This window comes from Anoplopoma fimbria, chromosome 17 (assembly GCF_027596085.1).
Source record: "Anoplopoma fimbria isolate UVic2021 breed Golden Eagle Sablefish chromosome 17, Afim_UVic_2022, whole genome shotgun sequence".
In the NCBI taxonomy this organism is placed as follows: Eukaryota; Metazoa; Chordata; class Actinopteri; order Perciformes; family Anoplopomatidae; genus Anoplopoma; species Anoplopoma fimbria.
Genome location: NC_072465.1, coordinates 4,987,290 through 5,009,475, shown reverse-complemented (window position 1 = coordinate 5,009,475; position 22,186 = coordinate 4,987,290). Strand labels below are relative to the sequence as shown.

Sequence of the window (22,186 nt, the reverse complement as noted above, 5' to 3'; positions counted from 1 at the left end):
CCTTTTTTTTTAAGTCGGAAGTCACATTTCAGCAAATAAACTTATCATAATTGAGGTACTGCTACTTAAAATGGCTAACGCCTTACACACCACATTATTCGTTCAACACTTTCATTTAATTCCTTCAATTTTATCACAGTACCAACAATTTTCTGTGTTTCTATTATCCTCAAGAATGTGTAGAGGAATGCGAGGCACACAAAACCATCGCAGTTCAATGAAAGGCTTTCTGAGGTTACACCAAAATACGCCTAAGATAAAAATCAAAAGGCTAAAGCTGATATGAAAGCTTACTCCAATTCTTGCAACAAGATAAATGGCAATGCAATCTTGGTTTCCGGTTCTACACAAACACACACACACACACACACACACACACACACATACATACAATTGTGACAGCGTTCTCCTGTATAATCTCTAGGGCGGACTGTTGTTTTCCACCTTGCCATAGTTTTTTCCCCTTTGTGGGAACATTCTTACATCTCACTCAACCTGAAACAAGTTAAACCCCTCTAAGCTAGCGTAGAGCTAACATTTAGCTAGCTTCACTGTGTGTATATGCTCTCACACTTTGCTAGCATGCCGGCTGACTGCCTGGTAGTAAAGTAAGGAGCTGCTGGTTCCTGTAATAATGGTCGGGGTGGTATCAGTTTTGGTGGGGAGCTCTGTGGGAGTCACATCTGTGCCTCTCCCTGTGTGTCATCTGCCTGCTTCTCAGAATTGATCATGATGCACTAATGTGGTCAGAAGATTACTGTAAGCTGAAGGGAATTTTGAGGTTTGATTGGGCAACTCTGATATCTCTCTATATCCGTACGTGTGGAGCAATTGTTATTAATGTGTTTTATTAGGTTTCCTGGGTCTATAGCATTTAGAACAAACCCCTGTTCACTTTGCGTTTGATACAAAAACCGATCGGAGCAAGTTCACCTTTACTTACACAAACTGTGCCGAGTCGCAGCCCCTCCGAAATGATCAGGGTGTTCTTTTTTTGGCCTGACTTGAAGTCTGTTGCTAGGGGAAGGCCCATAGGCCCGATGGGAGTGGAGGCTGGAGGGAGGGTCGGATCTTTACAAAGCCACACAGCTGAAGCGAAGGCCCCGCTGAAGCACTTGCAGCTGCAGCTGTCAGTCACATGGCTTACAGTAAAATGGGTGACAGTGAGAAGGGGAGGAAGGATGAGAAAATAGGGAGGGAGGGAGGAAGGGATGGGGGGGGGGGTGAATAGTGTCTGATCAGGGTGACATCACCACATGTCGAAAGAGGAATGGTTAAAGGAGAAGTTGTGGAGGAGGCAGTATGCTACGGAGAGGCAAAGGAAGAGGTGAAAAAAAGGGAAGCAAAAGGTGAGCTCATGCTCGGGGTTATTCCCAAAGGTAAAGCCAATGCATTCGATCTCCCTAGCCAACCACCCGGTACTCCAGAGTGTGAGAGCGTCTGTGTTTGTGCCCCGACAGAGGCAGCGGTATACTGCAGGGTGTTCCTGTGCCATTGGTCGAGATTGTCTGGAATGTCGTCTGACTACAAGTTTCTGTGAGACGGTGGTTTGCAAACACACACGCAAGCAAATTGACTGAGAATCTGTTGTCGGACACTCATCCAATAGTAAACTCTCAAATGCTAAGAGCCCATTATATGTGGTTGCTACTGTCTGACTGCCTCCAAGTCTTGGAGTTTGATAGTTGTTCACAAGGTTTGTGAATTATGGTTGTCATTGAATTGCTAAACGGCAAGTTTCTCAGGATATCTGGCATTCTGAAAATTCATTTCAGTTTAGATTGCTGCACTGTCGGGCAAACTTGGTTCCAGGGAACTTGCAGTATATTTTTAGTTTTAATTACTGGACTGAAAAAAGCAGCAAGCCAGTAGTTACACACGATATTTATAAAGAAAATTGTCAGCAGAAACACAAAAAAGACTAAACATGTTTTCATTTGGGATGTGATTCAAACACATCTTTGGTCATTAATTGCTTGAAGATTTTTTTTATTGTAATTCATCAGCTATCAGATGACTTTATCCAAGATAATCATCAGAGTGTAATCTTATCCGCACAAGGCTATTTGGAGTTATCTGATTCAGAATCTATGAAAGTTTGCACCTACAAGGAAGTGGATGACCTAGTACAATATGCAACATTTTAAAGAAGTACAGTAGTATTAAAATAAAAAAGGGGAATGGGCAGACTAAGAAAAGATAGGTGATAGGTTTTCCAGCTTCCTTTTCTCTTTCTGTTCTTAATCTTTTGCTTGGTTGAGAGGTGACTTTTCTTTTGTCTCTTCTTTGCTTCCTGTAGCTTTCATCCCCTTCCTTTCCTTTCACTGACATGTCTGGCAGTTCTTTTTTTATTGTTGCCGCTCTCGAGGGAATTCATTAGGCACAGATAAGCCTGACTGTCCGTTTGTAGTGCCTCAGTTTGAACTTCTCTTTGGTCCTATCACTATCACTAGGTCAGATGTCCATCAACCAATTACAACAGACGCAGCTTATCAAGAACTACTTTGAATTGAAATAAAAGTCACACAATCAAGTAGAAGCGAATCATGAACTAACCAAAGACCAAATGCCAGGCTCCCACCGTCCCATAATGCACTTTGCGAGCCCATTGGCATCCCGCAGACTCCAAGAATGCAACAGCAGGATGGCGGAGAAAAAAAAGGAAGCCACAGAAAGTTTTAAAAACACAGTGTCAAAGTGACAGCAGAGCAGCACAAACTTTCCCATTGTGCTCATCGCCTGCCTGCTCCACATCAAAGCGATCCTTTAAAACAAGCCTGGGATAGAAATCATATGGCCCGCTGGATGATCTGATTTTGAAATAATTCTCCTTTTGTCCTGACCACCGGCTTCAAACGCAAAGGGCCGGGCCAAAGAATCGTCCCCCAAAGATGACACTGGAAACGGTAGAATGGGCTCGTCGAAGTAAAACTGCTGATGCACTTTCCATACATCAAAAGAAGTGTCAAAATGTGCCAGGCTCATGATTATCAGATGGTCAATGGGGCAGGGTAATGACATTTGGAATTAAGTGGAATCAAGGCGAATAAACCCCCCGGACATCAAAGGGAACCAGAGAGAGCCCAGATCCTCTTTATCATAAATGCCACCAGCCATATGATAATCAGTTTTTTATAAACGCTACTATTGTATGTGTGGACTTCAAACACGTCGAGCGCCGGGGCTTTATCTGTCTCTCACACGCAGCTGGGCTCTGACTATGGGAGGGGGGTGAGGGAGAGGAGAGGAGAGGGAATTTTGGTTTGAGTGGTGGAAGAAGAACGAGTGAGAGAGGTCAACCTCTCCCACCAGTTTGAGACTGATCTGTTTTTCCCATCAAAGGTCACCAGCTGTTGACCCCACCTCACCCCCTTCATTCTCCCCCCTCCCTTTCTCCTCCCCCATTCTTTCCCTCCCCGCTTTGCTCTGGCTCACTGTAGCCACTGTCTGTTGCTCTGTCCCATGTGTGCCTCTGCTATTTGTGTGTGTGTGTGTGTGTGTGTGTGTGTGTGTGTGTGTGTGTGTGTGTGTGTGTGTGTGTGTGTGTGTGTGTGTGTGTGTGTGTGTGTGTGTGTGTGTGTGTGTGTGTGTGTGTGTGTGTGTGTGTGTGTGTGTGTGTTTGCCCAGGCGTGCTTGCATGGCTCATCCCTAACCATTTCTGCCACTGTTTATTCAGGTGGGCCACTGTGGTGTGACCCCTCCTCCTCTCAGACACCAATAAATATCTGTGTGTGTGTGTGTGTGTGTGTGTGTGTGTGTGTGTGTGTGTGTGTGTGTGTGTGTGTGTGTGTGTGTGTGTGTGTGTGTGTGTGTGTGTGTGTGTGTGTGTGTGTGTGTGTGTGTGTGTGTCCATCTGCTGGCTGAAGGCTAGAAAGGAAGCAGGAAGGAGGGACTGACCTTGTTTTGACGAGTTTGACTGGTGGGACACCTGCTCTCTGTCGGGCTCTTTCTGTCAAACACACTCGTACACACACACACACCTTCCTAAAAAGTTAAGCAGTCAAAATAACATGCTGTCATTCATCTTAAGATATATGATTTAGTTGAAATTTCTACTTTTGTTTAAGGGGAGAAAAGTATGTGTTTGTGAACTTCTGGCTGTTTTGTTTGATAGGATGAACAAAATAAAGAGGGGACAGTGACATTTTTTGTTATTATGTTATGTTGAGGTATGATAGCATCTCATTTGTTTTGATGCCCTGTCAAAAATATAAATTAAAGCAGGACTTTCTACTTGTAATGCCAATCACTCTGTTACAATGAGTCAATGTTGGACAAGCCACTAACGGCCCAACCTTTGAGAGCACTGACCTGGTGACTACCTGATGTGTCTCTTGCCTGCATTTGGTATTAATGGCTTGGTCGACTCCATGTTGGAAAACGGGGCTTGAATACAGGTCCTTCCTTTGAAATAAAGAGAGAATAAAATAGAGCATTCAGACTGTGCTTGAACAAACTCTGTTGTAATGTAGCTTTCAGTTGGATGGTTAAGAGATGAACCCCCAGTGTCTTAGTGCTTTATAAAAGTACTTTATTTAACCTCTCTCTTGCCATGTCACTCAATCACTGGTAAGCTTCTTTTTTCTTTCTCTTTTCTTTTAGACCAGTCGGGTAAATGAAAGTAATACCAAATGAAATTCCCAGCCCTAGTTAGCACCCAGGCATGTGTCAAATGTGTCACCCAGCAGAGGCTTTCATGTATGCTCAGATAACACGGGCCAGCAGGCTCCTAACACGCTCACATATATGGACACACACATGCCTTCACAGACACATAGAGCTGTCTGTCTGTGTATCTGTCTGTCTGCTTTAACGTATTCTATATCTACTGTATACATTTGTCTGTGTATGTTTGCAGTAGAGTGAGGCTGTGTTTGCGTTTCGTGTGCCCTGTGGTCTTTTACTTTCCCCCTTATTTCATCTTCTTTGCGTGGAATTTAGTCCTGGTTCCCAAAATAACCCAGCACAGATGAAAAGGACAGGTGACCCCTTAACAGGGTCAAAATAAAAACAAAAATCTGCCCAGTCTCCTGTTGAGTTTGTGGCTCTACCTGGCTAACTAGGCCTCACAAAACAGAGCTGGGGCTTGACGTAACGCTTCCTTGTGTGGTTTTTAGTTTTGGTTCTCTGTTATCTAGTCAGTAGTTCTCACTCCTTTGTCCTTTGGCCAGAACCTGTCTAGAAACACAGAGCCATCTCCCCCATTCCATCACAAACTGAAGTGCTCCGAAATCCCTCTTCAAGTGGCTCTGGTTGATCACTGAGGCCCCATCTATCTCCCAGATGTTTGCGTCTAAGCTCCGTGGACCAGCACAGGTGTCCTTGGAAGTGTTTAAAGAAGGCAGGCCTCTGTTGGGAAGCTCTTAAAGTACACATTTTGTGGTGGATGAAGACCACTTTGTTCTGTGTACTCTGCTCTCTTTGTGCCTCGAGAGTGGGTTTAGAGAAGGCGGGGGATTTGGAGTGTCTACTGCGGGTGATGGGAAACGGAAACTGAAGTTGAGCAGGGTGATATATTTTGAGATGGCGGACACTTTGTAGGGTAGAGTTGCAGTACTGTGAGTAGCATTTTCAGCCCCGCCTAGATTGTCTTTTTAATGTGTGTTTTTTTTCTTCATATTCCAGACACCATAATAAGATTCGCAATATAGACGGCAGGCGGACCAGAGAGCTGGCTTCTGTGGAAACCCTGGACCTGAGCAATAATGACATCACTGAGCTCCGAGGGCACTGCTTTCCTGCAGGCCTCCAAATCAGAGACCTGTGAGTACAATCTGTATTTTACTGTGGCACATGACACAGATTTAAAATAAACTGGAGTTTCTTAAATAAATGTGCTGTCTCTGTATCCAGGTACCTGAGCAACAACAAGATCAGCGTGTTGGAGCTTGGCGCTCTGGACCATCTGGGCTCGACTATACAGGTCCTGAGACTGAGCCGAAACCGCATCAGCCAGATCCCCGTGAGAGCCTTCCAGCTCCCAAGGCTCACCCAGCTGTGAGTACCACTGGATTTCATCAGCATCAACAGCATAGTTAGTGTGCTGACAGGGTTCTGTTTTGATCTGTCGAAACAGTATGACTTGAAAAAACAATATTTCTTTGACATTCCTGCTGAGGCTGAAAATGAATGAGGCTCCCAGTTGTAGCACATTTAAGACATTGCCGTTTAAATGAAGAGGAGTTTGCTTTGTCCGTTGATCGTGCCCTGCGTGTTTTACATTTGGAACGCTATTAGTGTGAGCTATACCTCTAGGGGCTGATAAGGGCTGACTAGGTAAACACCGGAGACATATTAACGGTGATTTATTGCCTTCTTCCATATCCCCAAAGTGGTCGGTTCACTCCCCACACCGTGCTCCATTATCTCCGTCAAACTTCCCTCCAGCGTAACAGTGAGGCGGAGCCATTTGTAGCTCAACGACCTCCATTCTGGAGAGCGAAGAGACTCACGCAATGGAACACTTCCCTCCCCGAGGCTCCAGTAGTTTCCCCAAGTGCCTTTTGTTGAACAGGTAGTCTGAGTGACACTATCTACACACGCTGGTGGTGGTGATGCAAATCAGACTCAAAATAACTATGTGGATGTTTATCTTTGCAAACGTGATGGCTGTTGCAGCCTTCACACACACAAACACACATACAAAATGTACAGATTCACCATGTCACAAAATAAAAAAAAAACACCAGTGTTTAACATCTTAAACCCTTCTTGTGGTGTAATTTCATAGGGTCATAACTTAACCCTTGTTTGTAAGTTAAAGCCTTGGGGGTACACAGCGCTGGCCTCAAGCCACAGCCGGAAAGGACACCACTGAGGAATGCCTGTTAAGCTGAGGGTTTGTTAACTACAAAATGCTGCAACTGAAGCGTGCAAGCTACGGGGTCCTTTGGTTTTGACTTCAGCGTGATGGATGCTGATGTAGAATGAGGGCAGAGCATTTCTCAGTCAAAAGTGGGGGCTATTTTGACAGTTTACAAAGTGTGATTAAGCACAGATTTTCTTTTTGTCCCATGATCAACTGCCACATCTGCTTTGTTTGTCTGTCCACCCCGCAGTGAGCTGAACAGGAACCGTATTCGTCAGGTGGAGGGTCTGACCTTCCAGGGTCTGTCCAGCCTGGAGGTGCTAAAGCTGCAAAGAAACGGCATCAGCAAACTGACGGACGGGGCCTTCTGGGACCTGGCCAAGATGAAAGTCCTGTAAGTAAAAAAAATAATAATAATAACTGAAAATTGATACTATCAATACAATATTTACATTAAATTACAAATTTGCCTATTATTATTATATATTATGTGACCAATTTTGTAATTAACATCCCACATCAGAATCATAAGACATAATATCTAACCAAATATCTGAAACTTATGATTACTTACTGATTGGCTAATCCTATTTGCACCATTTACTGACTATTATCTGCATACTCACCCACAAAACCTTATAAGAATGATGTCTTTTTGTACTTAATGGAACATGCCAGGTATCACATCCATCACACCTTTTCGTACTGACCTACAATTTTTACACATTACTTTAACTACATGCAAAGTAACACAGCAATGGTCACAAAAAAACGTTGCAATTTTTCAGAAAGGCTGCTGCAAATTAAGTAATTTCAAGGCTCAGCAATTACCAACAAAATCCTGACATCCTGTTGTCTGTAAACCATTGTGTCAATATCCTACAAATGTATCCTGCTTCCTGATAATAACTTATTTTGCTCATTTTTTGTCACCTGCAGTCACCTGGACTACAACAGCCTGTCAGAGGTGAACAGTGGCTCCCTGTACGGCCTGTCCTCCCTGCAGCAGCTATTCCTCAGTAACAACTCTATAGCCCGCATCAACCCGGACGGATGGAAGTTCTGCCAGAAGCTGAGGGAACTGTGAGTACTAGCATTTAAGCTCGCCGGTGCACTAAAAACTCTCGTGCAGTATGTCATTTTGCAAAAACATTTGGTAGACCGCACTTAAAGTTTCTAAACTTTGAATGATAACTGCAGACGTTGAGAGTCTGAGTCAACATAGAGCACAAGTTCAACATAGTTCAATAAAAAAAAAAATATATATCCGTCTGTCTCTGGGGATCCAAACCCCTTGTCCTGTAGCCTGAGAATTCAAAACTCCCCACCCCCAACCATATCACCCATCTACCTTCCCCAGGGGTTAAATGACATTGTGCTTTAACACTCAATACGCTACGCTATTCTCAGAATAAGCCTGTTTATCCTATAATTAGAGCTGGGCTCAACAGCACTCAAGCCCTTCGACAAGAGTTTTTTGTGCTCAGTTCTGAAGCGCAGGGGTTTTGTCAAAACCGGCGTGTAATCCTCCACCGGTTGTGTTGTGGTAATTACACCGAAGGATCGCCTCCACGGCCTTTGTGTACCGCATGAGGAGTTATTATCAGAGAGTCTTTCCTGTTCCGCTGACATGACTTGTCGTATTGCTGCGGTAAAGTGCTTTGCTCAGCTGAGGCGTTGCTAACTGCGAGGTAGCCCGGGAGTATCCGTGGCGCCTGTGTTTGTTTATGTGTAACAGTCACACGGGATAAAGAGGTAGATGGCGTTCATGTTCGTTTGCTCTGTGTATCTCAATGCCGTTTCCCGGGCACACGTCTGGGAAAGACAGATTGCTCCCAGCGCCATCTACGAAATCGTCCTCCTGGCGCTGCACCAGTCGGCGGTTACATGATTTTGTGTGATCTAGAGTTATTATAACCTCCGCGGCTGATAGAAGAGAGTGACTCGTCTTTATGAGGAGCCTGTTATTGCATTCCCAATGGGCCAGACTGAGCCGGTCCATCAGGGAGAATCTCTGCACACATGACCGGTCAAGCAAACCTGAGGCCCGGGACACAGAGACAGACAGCGAGGGCCACAGCGAGGGCAATGAAATGCACAATACTGCCTTTGACTGCTGTTTGAAAGATACCATTATTGTCATTTATAATCAGGATTTATTAACATTCCTACAAGAAGTTTCAAGTCTTGTTTTATCACGTTAATCAACTTAGACCAACATCTCCCTCATGTCGTTTTGAATCATCTTTCTTTATAAATTCCTAAAACGAGTGAAACTGCTGGAAAATCCACTGTTCAGATCCAAATTCGAATTTTCCCCAGCCGTGTAAGAAAAACAGAGATTTGATGGCTTCATTTGAAAATAAGTCACATTTTGAGCTCTGTTGTACACTTGAGTGACAGCATATTCCCCTGGGGTTTACCACACGCTCAAGTAGGCTTATAAAAGGAGGTTGTAGACATGTAGAGTTCCAACCAAGAACGTCTTTTTCTTCCCTGTCAAACGGTTAAGAACTCAGCTGAGCTCTAAGGTCTGCTAAGCACATTCTCTGTTAAAATCTTGCGGTGAAGGAAAAAGGCACAATGGAAAAAATCCTCACAGACTGGCAAATAGACGTCGAATCAGCCGTGAAATTCAAGTATTATGGTGTCGCGAGCTGCATCAGCGTTCTGCCAACCTGTCATCTCCTTCCAGACCTCACACAGAACATCTCTCTCTCTCTCTCTCTCTCTCTCTGTCTCTGTCTCTGTCTGCCTCTGTCCTCTATATCTCTCTCTCTCTCTCTCTCTCTCTCCAGGAATCTGTCGTACAACAACTTGACTCGTCTGGATGAAGGCAGTCTGGCCGTGCTGGGGGATCTCCACTCTCTCCGTCTGGGCCACAACTCCATCAGCCACATCACCGAGGGAGCCTTCAGAGGCCTCAAGGCCGTACGCATCCTGTAAGTAAACCCCCCACACACACCTCAAACCCCCATTATACAGCCCCCGCCTAACAACCCACTCATTACGGCTTTGCCCCTGCTGACGATAAGGCTAAGATGTGCCACTTGGGAGCAGTGAAAGCTGAGATGTTTAATATTGGTTTTGCCCCTGTGATATTTGATATTCAGGCTTACGTAGCCCCCTTCATTTGACTCCAGAAAGCTGGAGCTGTTTACTTGACCGGTTTGATCTCATTTGCATTCATGGGCTTTTTGTTTTACATTTACGAGGCGTTCATGCATCACATTTGTCAGGGTTTCTGTGGCAACTCATTATTTTCCTTGCGTCTTTTCCCCACTTTGTTCCTTTTGTCTTGTTTTGTTTTGTTTTGAGCCTTTTTGTTTTCTTTCGAACACTGGTTCCCAACAAACTTGGATCTAAAAAGTGTTCTGTGTCGCTCACCTCCCTCCAGATCCTTTCTCCGCTTTCAGAAGCCATGAATAAAGACAAGGGGTCTCTTTTTCCTGCTGATCCACCTTTTTCACAAAAAAACCCCCAAACGGCCCTAATGAAAGAAAAGGAGGGAATAAAAAAAGGGAGAAAGTCAGGGGATAAATCCAGGAGAAAGACTTGGGGGTCTTGGTTCTTGGCTGTCCCTCTTCCCAGTGAGAGAGCCAGAGAAGGGGAGATGTGCCAGAGCTCTCTCCCTCAACAAGCCAAGGCACATAAGGCCTCTCTCTCTGCTGGCACATCGGGTGCTAGATAACTAGCTACAGAGGGAAAATAGAGGGAGGGATAGGGAGCTTGTGACTGCCATATCTCAGACCTTTTGTCATGTTTTCCTTTCTTGTCTTTAATTGCTCACTTTGTATTTTTTGGCTCTACCATTTTAAAAGCACACTTAATGCCCATTTCTTCCCAAGTGTATTCTGTCATCTCCTTATGTTATCCCCGAATACACCCACTATCTCTGTCTTGATTTCGACATGATCTTTTCTTTCCCCTCCTATCACTCCTGCGCTCAGTGTCTTTTTAGGCAGGCCCTAATCTAATCAGTGGAGGGGAGGAGGCTGGGCCCTGAAAAGGAGCCGGGGGAGCTTTAATTGGGCCTGCGCTGCTGGTCGTGCTGGCATGTGGCTGGAGCCTGCATCGGGGTGTGAAAGCTCCAAACAAGCCAGCCTGCCCTCTAATTCGGCCACGGGGGTCGTTGGCTCATCGGGGCCCCCCCTTCCCCTTCTCCGCGCCCCGGCGTCCCCGCTCTACGGCCCCCACCACTGGCCTTGCTTTAACAAGGCGACAGCCATTCACATCCAGCCAGCCAGAAAGAGTAGGAAATTGGCAGCCCCTGTCCAGGCCGACTGAGACAGCGGCCAATGGAGACTGAAAAGACCCAGAGGGGGATAAGGGGATGCTTGGATGCAAAGAGTGGGAGGAGGAGGAGGAGGAGGAGGAGCGGAGGGGTGCTATTGTGGAGATGTTGGGAGGGTGTGGCTGACCATCAACCTCAAAGGCCTTTCTCAAGTTTGAAAGAAAGTCTTTTAATGGTTCATATGAGTCCTTTGACTCGCTTTATTCCTTTCGATTACCAAGCAGATTTGGGAGAGTGGTGGCTTCTCTGCAGCTATGACTTCACCTACAGAGATAGTTCTTTAGGCATTTTGCCTGGGGGAATGATGTGCATTCAACAAGTGTTTGGAAACCCCCAAAGCCTCTAATAGAAGCCCCCTTTTTTTCCTTTTCTCTTTACTTTGTTTTCATTGTATCCATTTTGCCCGGCAATGGCTGCTAACCTTATAAAGACTCTTGGCTTCAGTCCTGGCTGTGCCATACCTGCCACCATCGGACGAATGGACCCAACTGTTTGTCCTCTTCAGGAGGCATTGGGTCGCCGCCAATCTCTCCATGGCGTCATGAATTATACATGTGTTTCCCAGTGATGATTTCTGCTTTGACACACCAGCGCACATGCACATACACTGGCAAGCGCACTCCTTCTCCACCCCTCTAAGGAAAGAATGCGCTTGGTTGGCAGAGCAGAGCGGCGGAGGGGCTCTTGAGGCCAGGTGCAAAAGGGGGGGAGGGAGTAAGGGAGGGAGTGTGGGCGAAAAGGGGGTAACCCGTGACTTCCAGGCCAGCCTCTGCCAGGAGCTGTGAAATGCTTCAGTGCTGGCGGACCCTGGCCCTGTTCTCCTCCTCCTCCTCCTCCTTCCCTCCCTCCTTGCATCTTTCTTATCCCCTTCTTTTCTCTCACTCTCCACAGGGAGCTGGACCATAATGACATCTCAGGCACAATAGAGGACACCAACGGGGCCTTCTCTGGATTGGACAGCCTCAACAAGCTGTGAGTGTCTCCCCTCCTTCTTTCTTTTATTTCCCTCCGCCTCTCCTTCGCCAGCAACCCCTCCTTTTCATCCCTCCGTCCTGCCCTGCCACTGATTGAGGGATTCTCTCTGCTGTTCTTCAAAAACAGAAACAGAAGGGAGCTTTCTCGTTTTGTTTTTTTTGCATCCAAAAGTTTCCCTCCAAATTCTGATTCACCCTCCATTGCCAGCTAAGTTGAGCTGGTTCAGTTTAAGGTTGCAGAGTTTGACTTATCTGGCCCCCACACTTCACTTGGTAGGGAAGTGTTCGCACTGAACAAAGACATATAGGGCCCCTCTTCCCTTCTTTTACAAGGCTTGTTCATGAAACACTGAAGGCAATTTTGTTCTCCCGTCATCCTGTGGAATCTAAGTTCCTTTCCAGTTCAATGTGGCTTTCATCTCATGATTTTATTATTTCATTGTATCTTTATGGCCAAACTGGGATCTCTTTTCTGCTAATGGTTGAAGAAGAAGATAGAGTGAATCATTTTGTTTTTGCAAACTCATCGATGTTTCCCTTTAAATGCAGCTTGTAAAAAAAAGTTCAATATAGAGAGTTGGCAAGTTGATAAATGACTACAGATGAGGAGTTTCTGGCACTGATGGGCAATCATCAACATGCAGGATGAAAAGATGATGTCCAGCCAAGATGGTTCCCAGTGTGAGCACCGCTGAAAGAGAAAGAAAGGGAGAAAGGGCTTTTCTTCAGGCTGGCAGGGGTTCGCTCCCCGATAGGCTTATTTCTATTTCTCCTCCATGCCTCTGCTCCTCTCGTCCCCTCTTTTCCCAGTCCCTGTTGTTTGGAACTGAGAGAGGGTAAAATTGAGGGCTGCATTCAGTCATCAACATCAAACACCTCATAGGCCCCGCCCTCTGACCCTGCCCCCTTTTGTCACGGCGTTGGCGGAAGCGGCCCCACTGCATCCCGACGCTGGCAGAGAGAGCCATGGGAAAAAAAAAAAAGAGATGCAGAAAAGGGGAAAGAAGGGGTGAAACATCAAAGTGTCCACCACACACACTGGGCTTTTCTGAAAGCAGCTTGTGAATGCCACCACATGGGAGGGAAGCGGGTCTAACAGCTAAATAAAATGATGGGTAGATCTTACATTTTTATTCAGATTTTATATTTTTTGATAGCCTAACTTCATTTCTGTGGCAAAGTAGGGTTCTTATCTTCCCTGGGACAAGACAGCCGTTTGTTTGTGTGTACACGTGGTTGATCTCGAACACCGAGGGTCTTCATTGTGAACCGGCCGGCCGTGTCTCCTCTTCCTGTGAAGTGAGGGACACAACAGGAAAAGAACAAGTGAGGGGTGGAGGGGGGGAGACGAGATTAGGACCATAAATCAGAGGGAGCAGCAACTGACCAGGCTTGACAGGCACGGACACATACACTCTCATGGAGCATGTATGTGGACGTACAGGTTCTGTAAGGGAATAGAACTACCACACTTAAACACGCCGCCCCGCCCGGTCATCGCTTTTTTAATTCTAATAAAGATAAAAGTGGTCTTTGAAGAGCAGCACAGAGTCAACCCCACCTCCAACCCCCTCCAATCTCCCCCACTCTTCCTCCTGGCTAATCTCCACACAGTTCGGATTACCAATATCTCAAACCCCCCCCCCCCCACACACACACACACACACACACACACTCTTATCAGATTCAGCCTTGCTAATTGTGCTTCTCTCCCTCTCTCTTTTCACCTTGCCCCTCCTCACCCCCTTCTTCCCCCCCTCTCTCTCTCTCTCTCTCTTCATCTATCGACACCCTTCATGTTTGGAAACGGCAGGACTCTGTTTGGAAACAAGATCAAGTCGGTGGCCAAGAAAGCCTTCTCTGGCCTCGAAACCCTGGAACACCTGTGAGTATCCCACAATGCATGGCTGCCCCCTCCTCCCTGCCGGAGTGAGAGTAAGGAATAGAGGGTGGAGGGTAGGGTGGTGGTGGTGGTGAGGGGGGGGATTGCCAAAAGGTTGCTGGCAGAGAGCAGACTGCTAGCAATTTAATAGCGTCTTTGTAAAAGGAGAAGACAGAGGCTTTTTTGCGAGCGCCCAGCTGCTTCTTTCTCGTTAGCCTAGCTCAAGCTCAACTTTGGCCCCCTTTTTCTTTTTTTTTCTGCCTCTGCGCAGGAACAAAGTTATTGAGCATATGGCGAGCTGCGCGGAAGAAATGGAATTCCTATAAGCGCTTTCACAGGCCTTCGTCAAATGAGCTCAGGAAGGGGATGGAAAAGCTGGCACGTAGCGCAGTCAGACGTGCAGGGCCTTGATATTTCCACCTCGGTTAATAGTCAGATCCTTGCTAAAGAAACCCTGTGTGTGGCTGGAATGGGTATACAGTCGATGACACATGTGCGATGTCCCAACAGGAACTTGGGAGATAATGCCATCCGTTCCATCCAGACTGATGCCTTCAGTAAAATGAAGAACCTCAAAACCCTGTGAGTACCACTGATGCATTTCACACAAATACACATAATTTATGTGCAGAGCTCCACACGCACAGAAAACAGCCAGCGGCCTCAAATGGGATTGAAACCTCAGAGCTTTTGGCATCCACACACAGTATCAGAAACACATATTCAGTTACAGGTGCAATGGTTGTGATATATACCACATGTACTTACTTACTCCTCCCCCTCTACAGTGTCATTCAGAGCGACAGCTTCCTGTGTGACTGTCAGCTCCACTGGCTGCCCGACTGGTTGGTGACACGCGGTCTGCAGGCCGATGTCAATGCCACCTGTGCCCACCCGGAGAGCCTTAAGGGCACCAGCATCTTCCAGGCTCCGGCCACCAGCTTTGTCTGTGGTGAGTTATGCGTGTGCTTACTCTGTGTGTTGATGTGTGGGGGGGGGGATGTCGTTCCCAAGGCGTCGTTCAGGAGCCAGATGGACCACGCTGACAGCTTGGTGCTGTTCTGTTATTTACATAGTTGCACATATTTATTTGTGTGGTGTTTTTGTTTAGCTTTGCATTTAGACTCAAACATGCTAATGGCTCCTTATGTGTGTTTTCTTTTTGCCTCGTTCACATTAATTCATGCATAGCAAGCAGACACCTACTGAGAGACACTTGTGATGTTTGACTTTGGACTGTGATTTATGCCCCTAACTCACTTTGTCTTTTCTTTTTATCTCGTCCTTCCAATCACTGTCCTCACTCCGGGACTCTCTTTTCTTCTTTTTCACATGCTGCCTTTTTGCTTCTTCTTCCTTCCACCTCTGCCTCTCTATCTCTCCGCCTTCAGACGACCTGCCGAAGCCCCAAATCACCGTGCAGCCGGAAACGTCTGTGACGGTGCTTGGCAGCGACGTGCATCTCACCTGCACGGCCGCGAGCAGCAGCAGCTCCCCCATGACCTTTGCGTGGCGTAAGGACCAGGAGCTGCTTCGCCAGGCAGAGACGGAGAACTTCGCCCACGTGCGCGCCCACCACCAAGACGCGGTATCTGATTCGCCCGCCGCAGTCGGAGGCGTGATGGAGTACACCACTATCCTGCACCTGCGGCATGTCACTTTTGCCCACGAGGGCCGATACCAGTGCATCATCACCAACCACTTCGGCTCCACCTACTCCACAAAGGCCCGCCTCATCGTCAATGGTGGGTTTTTTATTTTTTAAATGTTAAAGATATTTTTAGATTACATTTTCTACCAGAAACTCAGTAAAGGACTAGATAATTCGCCTTTTTGTTAAGATGGTCCATATTATTATCATCGAAGAGGAGTCATTGTGGTTGTAAAAGGTAAGATGGCAGTGAAAATGTGACAGGAAAATAAAGAAATATAAGTGGTCCAATGTCATTAACAGAGAAAAAAATGTCCAATATCTGCTGATATGTGTGTGATTGCATAATTTCCATCAAATACAATGTCTGTTTATGTAACACTCATGAGTTCCAATTGTCTCGTTTGACAGTAGAGCGATTGAGATTAGTGGCCATGCTGAGTTCTTGTCTTTTCACTTGAATAAAGTCTTCACTCTCTCTCGCTGGGCCTCCTTCTCTCCGAGGATGGTATTCGGAACAAATTGATTTATCTGCATGTCAGCGCTAACAGGGGCCATCTCCTCTGTGCTTTGTCACTCTGCTTTTCTGCAAGTGGAGATGATAAATCTTGAGTTTGGTTGCACCAGACCTGTAGCTGCTTCTCTTCTTTGTAATGTAATGGCAGAAGTTTTTTTTTTGCCTGTTGCCTTGCTGTACACATGTAAGAGTTACCTACAGAGGTTAGAGTCATGGGTCGCAGAACTGAGTGCAATGCTCTGTTTTTCACAGACTATACTAACGTAAGCAGTGTCTCTTCTGTCCACAGTTCTGCCCTCCTTCGTGAAGACTCCCAGGGACAGCACCATCAGGACGGGCCACACGGCGAGGCTGGAGTGCGCCGCCGAGGGCCACCCGGCCCCGCAGATCGCCTGGCAGAAGGACGGCGGCACGGATTTCCCCGCTGCCCGGGAGCGTCGGATGCACGTCATGCCCGACGATGACGTGTTCTTCATCATGGACGTCAAGCCCGAGGACATGGGCGTGTACAGCTGCACTGCCAAGAACACGGCGGGCACCGTGTCTGCCAACGCCACCCTCACCGTGCTGGGTAAGGGCCTCAAGCTAATTAGGGCAGATTTTTTACTAGGGCTTGGTGTAACCCCGTGTTGGTAATTTTCCCACATCCTCAAAAATTAGCACTTGTAAATAGCTTGGCGCTCCGTTGGGAATTGGTCAGTCAGAGGGCGCAGAATGAGAGGCTTTATATTTTTCTTTTCTCGGCAGCTGTGGCCGTGCTGCAGGTCAACGGCCAAAGGTCACAGTTGGAGGTCGAAGGGGGGATGGTGGGGAAGCAAAGGGGGACTCACAGAGGGGTGTTTGTTAGGCATTCCCACCCAGCCTCCCACCTTCTCCTCTCTCGGTGGGAGGGACAGTCATGGCTGCTTCACTGCAGGCCTCAGTGCTCCCAGTTTATTGGCTGTTTTACACTGTTAAATCAAACAAAACGGAGCTGCTCTACTATAACCATCCCGGGACATAGATCATCTTTGTCCTTTGTCTCTGAGCTGAGCAAAGCAGTCCCTTGTTGAACAGAGCTTAAGAAAAAACAGCGGGGGGGATTTCTTTGCAAACACATCATAGTAACAAGCCTTAAAATTCCCTGAAAGAGCTCAGAAGCAACTGTTTTCTATTTTTAAGGTGGGGGGGACTGGTAGAGGCGGTATTTTAGTGACACATTTGCATATTGTGCTGTGAAGTCTTGAGAGGGACCTGTTAGACTTCACAGCGGTTCAAGCTGAGCGCTAATCCACTCAACAATGTCAAATATTGAAGCAAGCGACCATGCCTCTGGACGGAATCTGTGATGTTTGGGTTTGAGAACTGGAGGGGAAGGAGAGAGGGACGGAGGGGGGGTGATTGCAGTCGAGGGGCCCCTGTCTGAAAAAAAAAAAAAAAAGAGTGTGGCCGGGGGAGAAAAAATGGAAGCCAAAGAAGAACTGGAATGGTGGAGTCAGGGTGTGGGGGAAGGTAAGCAAGTGGGGTTTAGAGAAAAGAAAGAGGGGGAGCGTAGTAGGGAGAGAGGGAGAGAGAGAGGGATGGAAGAGCGAGAAAGTATTGATGGAAGAGAGAGAGGGGCGTCTGAAGTGGGTTAAGTGAGATCTCTTAATCTGTGTATGTCCCACTGTGAGGGGAAATGCTCGGTCTGAGAGGGGAGGCCTACCTTAAAACACACACACACACACACACACACACACACACACACACACACACACACACACACACACACACACACACACACACACACACACACGGTTCTATGTGCTCCATTCAGCAGAATGTGAAGTTTACTGGGAAACACTGAAAACATTGTTCTGAGGAGGAGAAATCCTGTTTGTGTGCTGTACTTAAAATGTGTTGCCACGTGAAGGGATTTCAGAATCTGTCAGCGTTGCAGATCTGACCTCAGATGTATAAATAGCATTGTTAGATGAGATTGTCATCATGAGATGAGCTTTCAGTGGTCGGATATCAAAGTCAGAACATCGCACTTTGTGCTCCGCCTATCAAGCTGACTCACCAGTCATGTAATCAATACTGTGAACAAGCAGAAACCTGAGAACAGACACCTAAAGCTTTGATGCAAGAGAATAACGAATAATAGTAATCACATACCTCAGAAAATCCTAATCACATGTCCTCTCCTCTTACAGAAACACCACACCTGGCCCAGGACCTGGAGGACCGCAGCGTGGTGGTCGGCGACACGGTGGCCCTGCAGTGCAAGGCCCTGGGCAGTCCTCCGCCCCGCATCACCTGGCTGCGCAACGACCAGCCGCTGCGCCCGTCCGACAGACACCACTTCACCCCGGGCAACCAGCTGCTCGTCATCGGCTCCGCCTCTCTGGAGGACGCCGGACGCTACACCTGCGTCATGTCCAACACCCTGGGCACGGAGCGCGCTCACAGCCAGCTGGTGGTGAACCGGCGCCGCGGCCCCTGCCCAACGGCGGCGGCGGGGCCGAGCACGGTCACTATAGGGATCATAGTCATCGCCGTGGTGACGAGTATCGTGGCCACGTCGCTGGTGTGGGTGTGCATCATCTACCAGACCAGGAAGAAGAGCGAGGAGTGCAGCGTCACCAACACAGGTGGACTTTTTTTCTATTCTGTCACTTTATCATGGGGAGGAAAAAGTTTTATTTTTTTAGGGCAATCTAGGAGGATCTATGTAAAAGAGAACGAAATATATATCAACCAATTGTTTGAGCACCAGTGTCCCAGTACCCACAGCCCTGGTTTTAATGTCTCGCGTGTTCGGCTCTCTCATTTCTACCAGACGAGACGATAGTTCCTCCAGACGTACCCAGCTACCTCTCCTCCCAGGGCACGCTGTCCGAGCGCCAGGATGTGTGTATCCGAGTGGAGGCCGGCGGTGGACCTCAGCCCAACGGACACATCGTGGACCCCACAGGTACCCGACAGTTCTGTCAAATGTTTGTGCTCCCCAGGCGGTTTCTCCCACTTCCCCATGAGCCGAGTTAGTTCGTTGCATAACGCTGAAAGGAGTGGTGCCGTCTGTGAAGACCTGCTCGGCATCAGAAATAATTACAGCAGACACCCTAACCACAGTGTTGACATGCAGTTGTTGATTTTCGTTTTTCAAAGTCATTTATTTTTCCCTCTCCCTGTCTGCAGGTTTCGACGGCGCAGTAGTGTGCACGGATTGCATGGAGAACGGCAGCAGCTACTCCAAAGACTCTGACTACCTTGCACACGGGTTCGGCCATAATGGAGGCCGGGAGTACCAACAGTACTCTGTTCCTCCACCCTACTCCCACTGTTATCCAGGGGAGCTGCATGAAGCAGGGTCGCACTCAGCCCCGCTCTGCAACGGGACACCCAACGGGATCCGCAGGGACATTCAAGGATCCACGTTTCCAAAAAAACACGATACGTTACAGCTGAACCAACATGATAAAAAAGGTAAGGGTTATGAGTTTAAATGTACTTTGAACACTTTAAGGAAGGTAGCCTGCAGGACCTGCACAACAAAACGCTCATGCAACTCATCCAGTTTCATTCCAGTAGTTGATTATCTAGGAATATAATTTATGTCAGGTGATATCCTGAGAAATTATTAAGAATCTAGGAGCCATTGTCGAGGCAGATTCCATTGAACATGATGTTGATGGATTGGCTCCTAATAGAATATGACAGTGTATCATAGTTGCACGCCCAGAGCCCCTCAGGATATCTCTCTGAGATAAAGTAAAGAAGAACTGAGTCCTCACTGCTGCGAAACTCCTGCAGTTGCACGTCTGGGCCTGTTCTGGGTTCCAGCCTCTTTAGCGAGGAGTAATACTAGTAGAATTGGCCTCCAAATACCAATTCTCACCTCCACATGTCAATGCAGCAGCACTATGCATACATTCCACTGCCTCCGTATCCTGAGGCTGAATGCATATTTGTCTATCTAAATGCCGCGTCACTGACCTCTCCTCCCTCCACCCTCTTTTCTTTGTCCATCAGCGAGCAGAGCGGGACAAACGCCGTCGTGCTCCACATCGCAAGAGGACTCCTTCCACAAGCCGGTGAAACTGACCGACGTGCCGAGCCACGGCGGTCTGGACAGTGACTGTGAGTCTGAGCTCAGGCAGACTCTTCTGTCCAACGGACACACCCTCAGAGCCTCTCAAAATGAGAGCGCCCCCCTAAGGAGAACCAGCGACTAGCAGGCGCTCCATCCGGCCCAAAAAGCTGAGTCGCAGTAGCTGAGTGGACTTTTATATATATTTTTTGCACTGGGAAATAAACTGCTACCTCATATCGAGGCGATTGATCCTGAGCCTCCTGGATCTGGACTGAAAGGGAGCACCAGGAGAGTGGAAAAAGCAAAGGGGCATCCGGAGTTTGAAGGTGGAGCTTGTGTGGGTGGCGTCCCATCTGAGCGTATCAGCTGTACATAGTTTAAAAACCTTCCTCTGGGAGGTGACCAATACAAATTCTAGCTCCAAAAAAATGTGACTTGCATTTGAAGCATGTAAATGTAGGGAATCTTGTACAGTATATGTATGTGCAGGGGGAAAAAAGAGAAATATGCCTTTTGGACATTTGACTGTACATAAGAGTTTTCTTATATCATATATTATATAACTTTTACAAAAGAGTATTTGAATTTATGTGCATGACAAAGAAAAGGAGTGATGGTATTTTTATTTTTCTTCAAAAAAAACAACAAAAAAAACAACACAAACAGCCTTTTTCAGCTTTTACCAACATTCAGCTGCGGTGCCTTAATGCATGATCAAAGAAAACCCAAACTTGTAATAGCATATATCAAGAGACGTTTTTTTGTGAGAGATACACCGGTACACTCTGTATAGCAAACAAAACCAACACTTGATTGCACTTGAATTATTTTTTTTGTGGGACAAACGCTGCCAAACATGGCCTTACGGAAACACAGTTCACATTCATTGTTATTATATGAAGGAAGAGCTTTGATGTAAATTATTTTTGGTACTTCAGATGGTTCAAGCTGGGAAGTTTTCTGAGCAGTCGAGTTAAAGCACTTTTTGTATTCGCGTCATAAACAAGTAGATTGTTATCTGTGAGGAGACATTCTTATTTTGACACGGTAAAGTCGACAGTACATACTGTACCATTAAGGCTCTTCCACCTGTTTCACAATACTACTAGTAGCTGAGAAGCTGCTCTGAGGAAGTTGGGAGAAAATATTTGACTCTGATTAGTTTCCATATTTGTCTAAGAAAGTGACTTTGGCACAAGTTTGCAACAAAATGCAGTCAAACTTAATTTGAGCTGTAAAAGTCAGATATGATCTCTCACTTTGGACACCTGCTAAGTGTTCTTGGTCACATTCATTATACAACCTACAGCTATGTGCAATCGAGCACTGGCAGAACTAAAATGCTTAATTATGCCAGTGTTATGCTCAGATTTAAGAAAGTTTGGGAGAAACCAGGGAGAACGATGTTTTATTGTGTTACTGCTGTAATGTGCCTCAACATCCACTGTTGTACATTCACAGGTAAATGGCCAGTTGCATCACCATGGTGATACAGTAACTTTCTCATCATCACTACAGTTGAATAACGTTGGAGGTAGCTAAAGGTTCATGCTGTGAACAGTTGGGAAGCTTGTGAAATGTTCTCTAACCAAACTTGGGAGGATGAACGCAGTCAGCGGGCCAGAACTCAGTGAGAGTATTCCCGTTGCCTAATGTATGCATGCGTTTCTCCAGCGTGCCCTTGTCTGAACTGTGCTCCGTTACCAGTGGCCTTATCAAGGTAAACTGGAGGACACGCTCCTCTGGTTACACCTGATAGCACCTATCAGAGATGGTTTTACCAGCAAGACCAATCAGAGATCACTGCCGAGGAAAACCAATCCCAGTGTAGCAGGTGAAAGGGACAAGAGGGAGAGAGGTGCAGTTCAACGTTCTGAGTAATTTATTGAAAACTGTCTGAAAAGCGTTGTACCAATGTCAAAGCTGAAAACCGTGAAGTGTCTAACATGGCATTGAAGTGTCTAATAAAATCACATTTTGCTATTATTGCAAGCGTTTTGGCTGTT

The 22,186-nt window shown here is 46.7% G+C and overlaps 1 protein-coding gene across 1 annotated transcript in view; it reads left to right on the top strand.

Moving 5' to 3' along the window:
• Positions 1 to 22,186, top strand: part of lrig1 (leucine-rich repeats and immunoglobulin-like domains 1) — a 36,018-nt gene extending 13,832 nt beyond the window's left edge. The window contains exons 4-18 of the mRNA XM_054616150.1: positions 5,626 to 5,763; positions 5,854 to 5,997; positions 7,059 to 7,202; positions 7,748 to 7,891; positions 9,607 to 9,750; positions 11,994 to 12,074; positions 13,890 to 13,961; positions 14,469 to 14,540; positions 14,747 to 14,910; positions 15,350 to 15,703; positions 16,416 to 16,697; positions 18,301 to 18,738; positions 18,927 to 19,061; positions 19,286 to 19,573; positions 20,120 to 22,186. Coding sequence (XP_054472125.1) covers positions 5,626 to 5,763; positions 5,854 to 5,997; positions 7,059 to 7,202; positions 7,748 to 7,891; positions 9,607 to 9,750; positions 11,994 to 12,074; positions 13,890 to 13,961; positions 14,469 to 14,540; positions 14,747 to 14,910; positions 15,350 to 15,703; positions 16,416 to 16,697; positions 18,301 to 18,738; positions 18,927 to 19,061; positions 19,286 to 19,573; positions 20,120 to 20,322 — 2,803 coding nt within the window. The 3' untranslated portion in view covers positions 20,323 to 22,186. The remainder of the gene's footprint in view (positions 1 to 5,625; positions 5,764 to 5,853; positions 5,998 to 7,058; positions 7,203 to 7,747; positions 7,892 to 9,606; positions 9,751 to 11,993; positions 12,075 to 13,889; positions 13,962 to 14,468; positions 14,541 to 14,746; positions 14,911 to 15,349; positions 15,704 to 16,415; positions 16,698 to 18,300; positions 18,739 to 18,926; positions 19,062 to 19,285; positions 19,574 to 20,119) is intronic.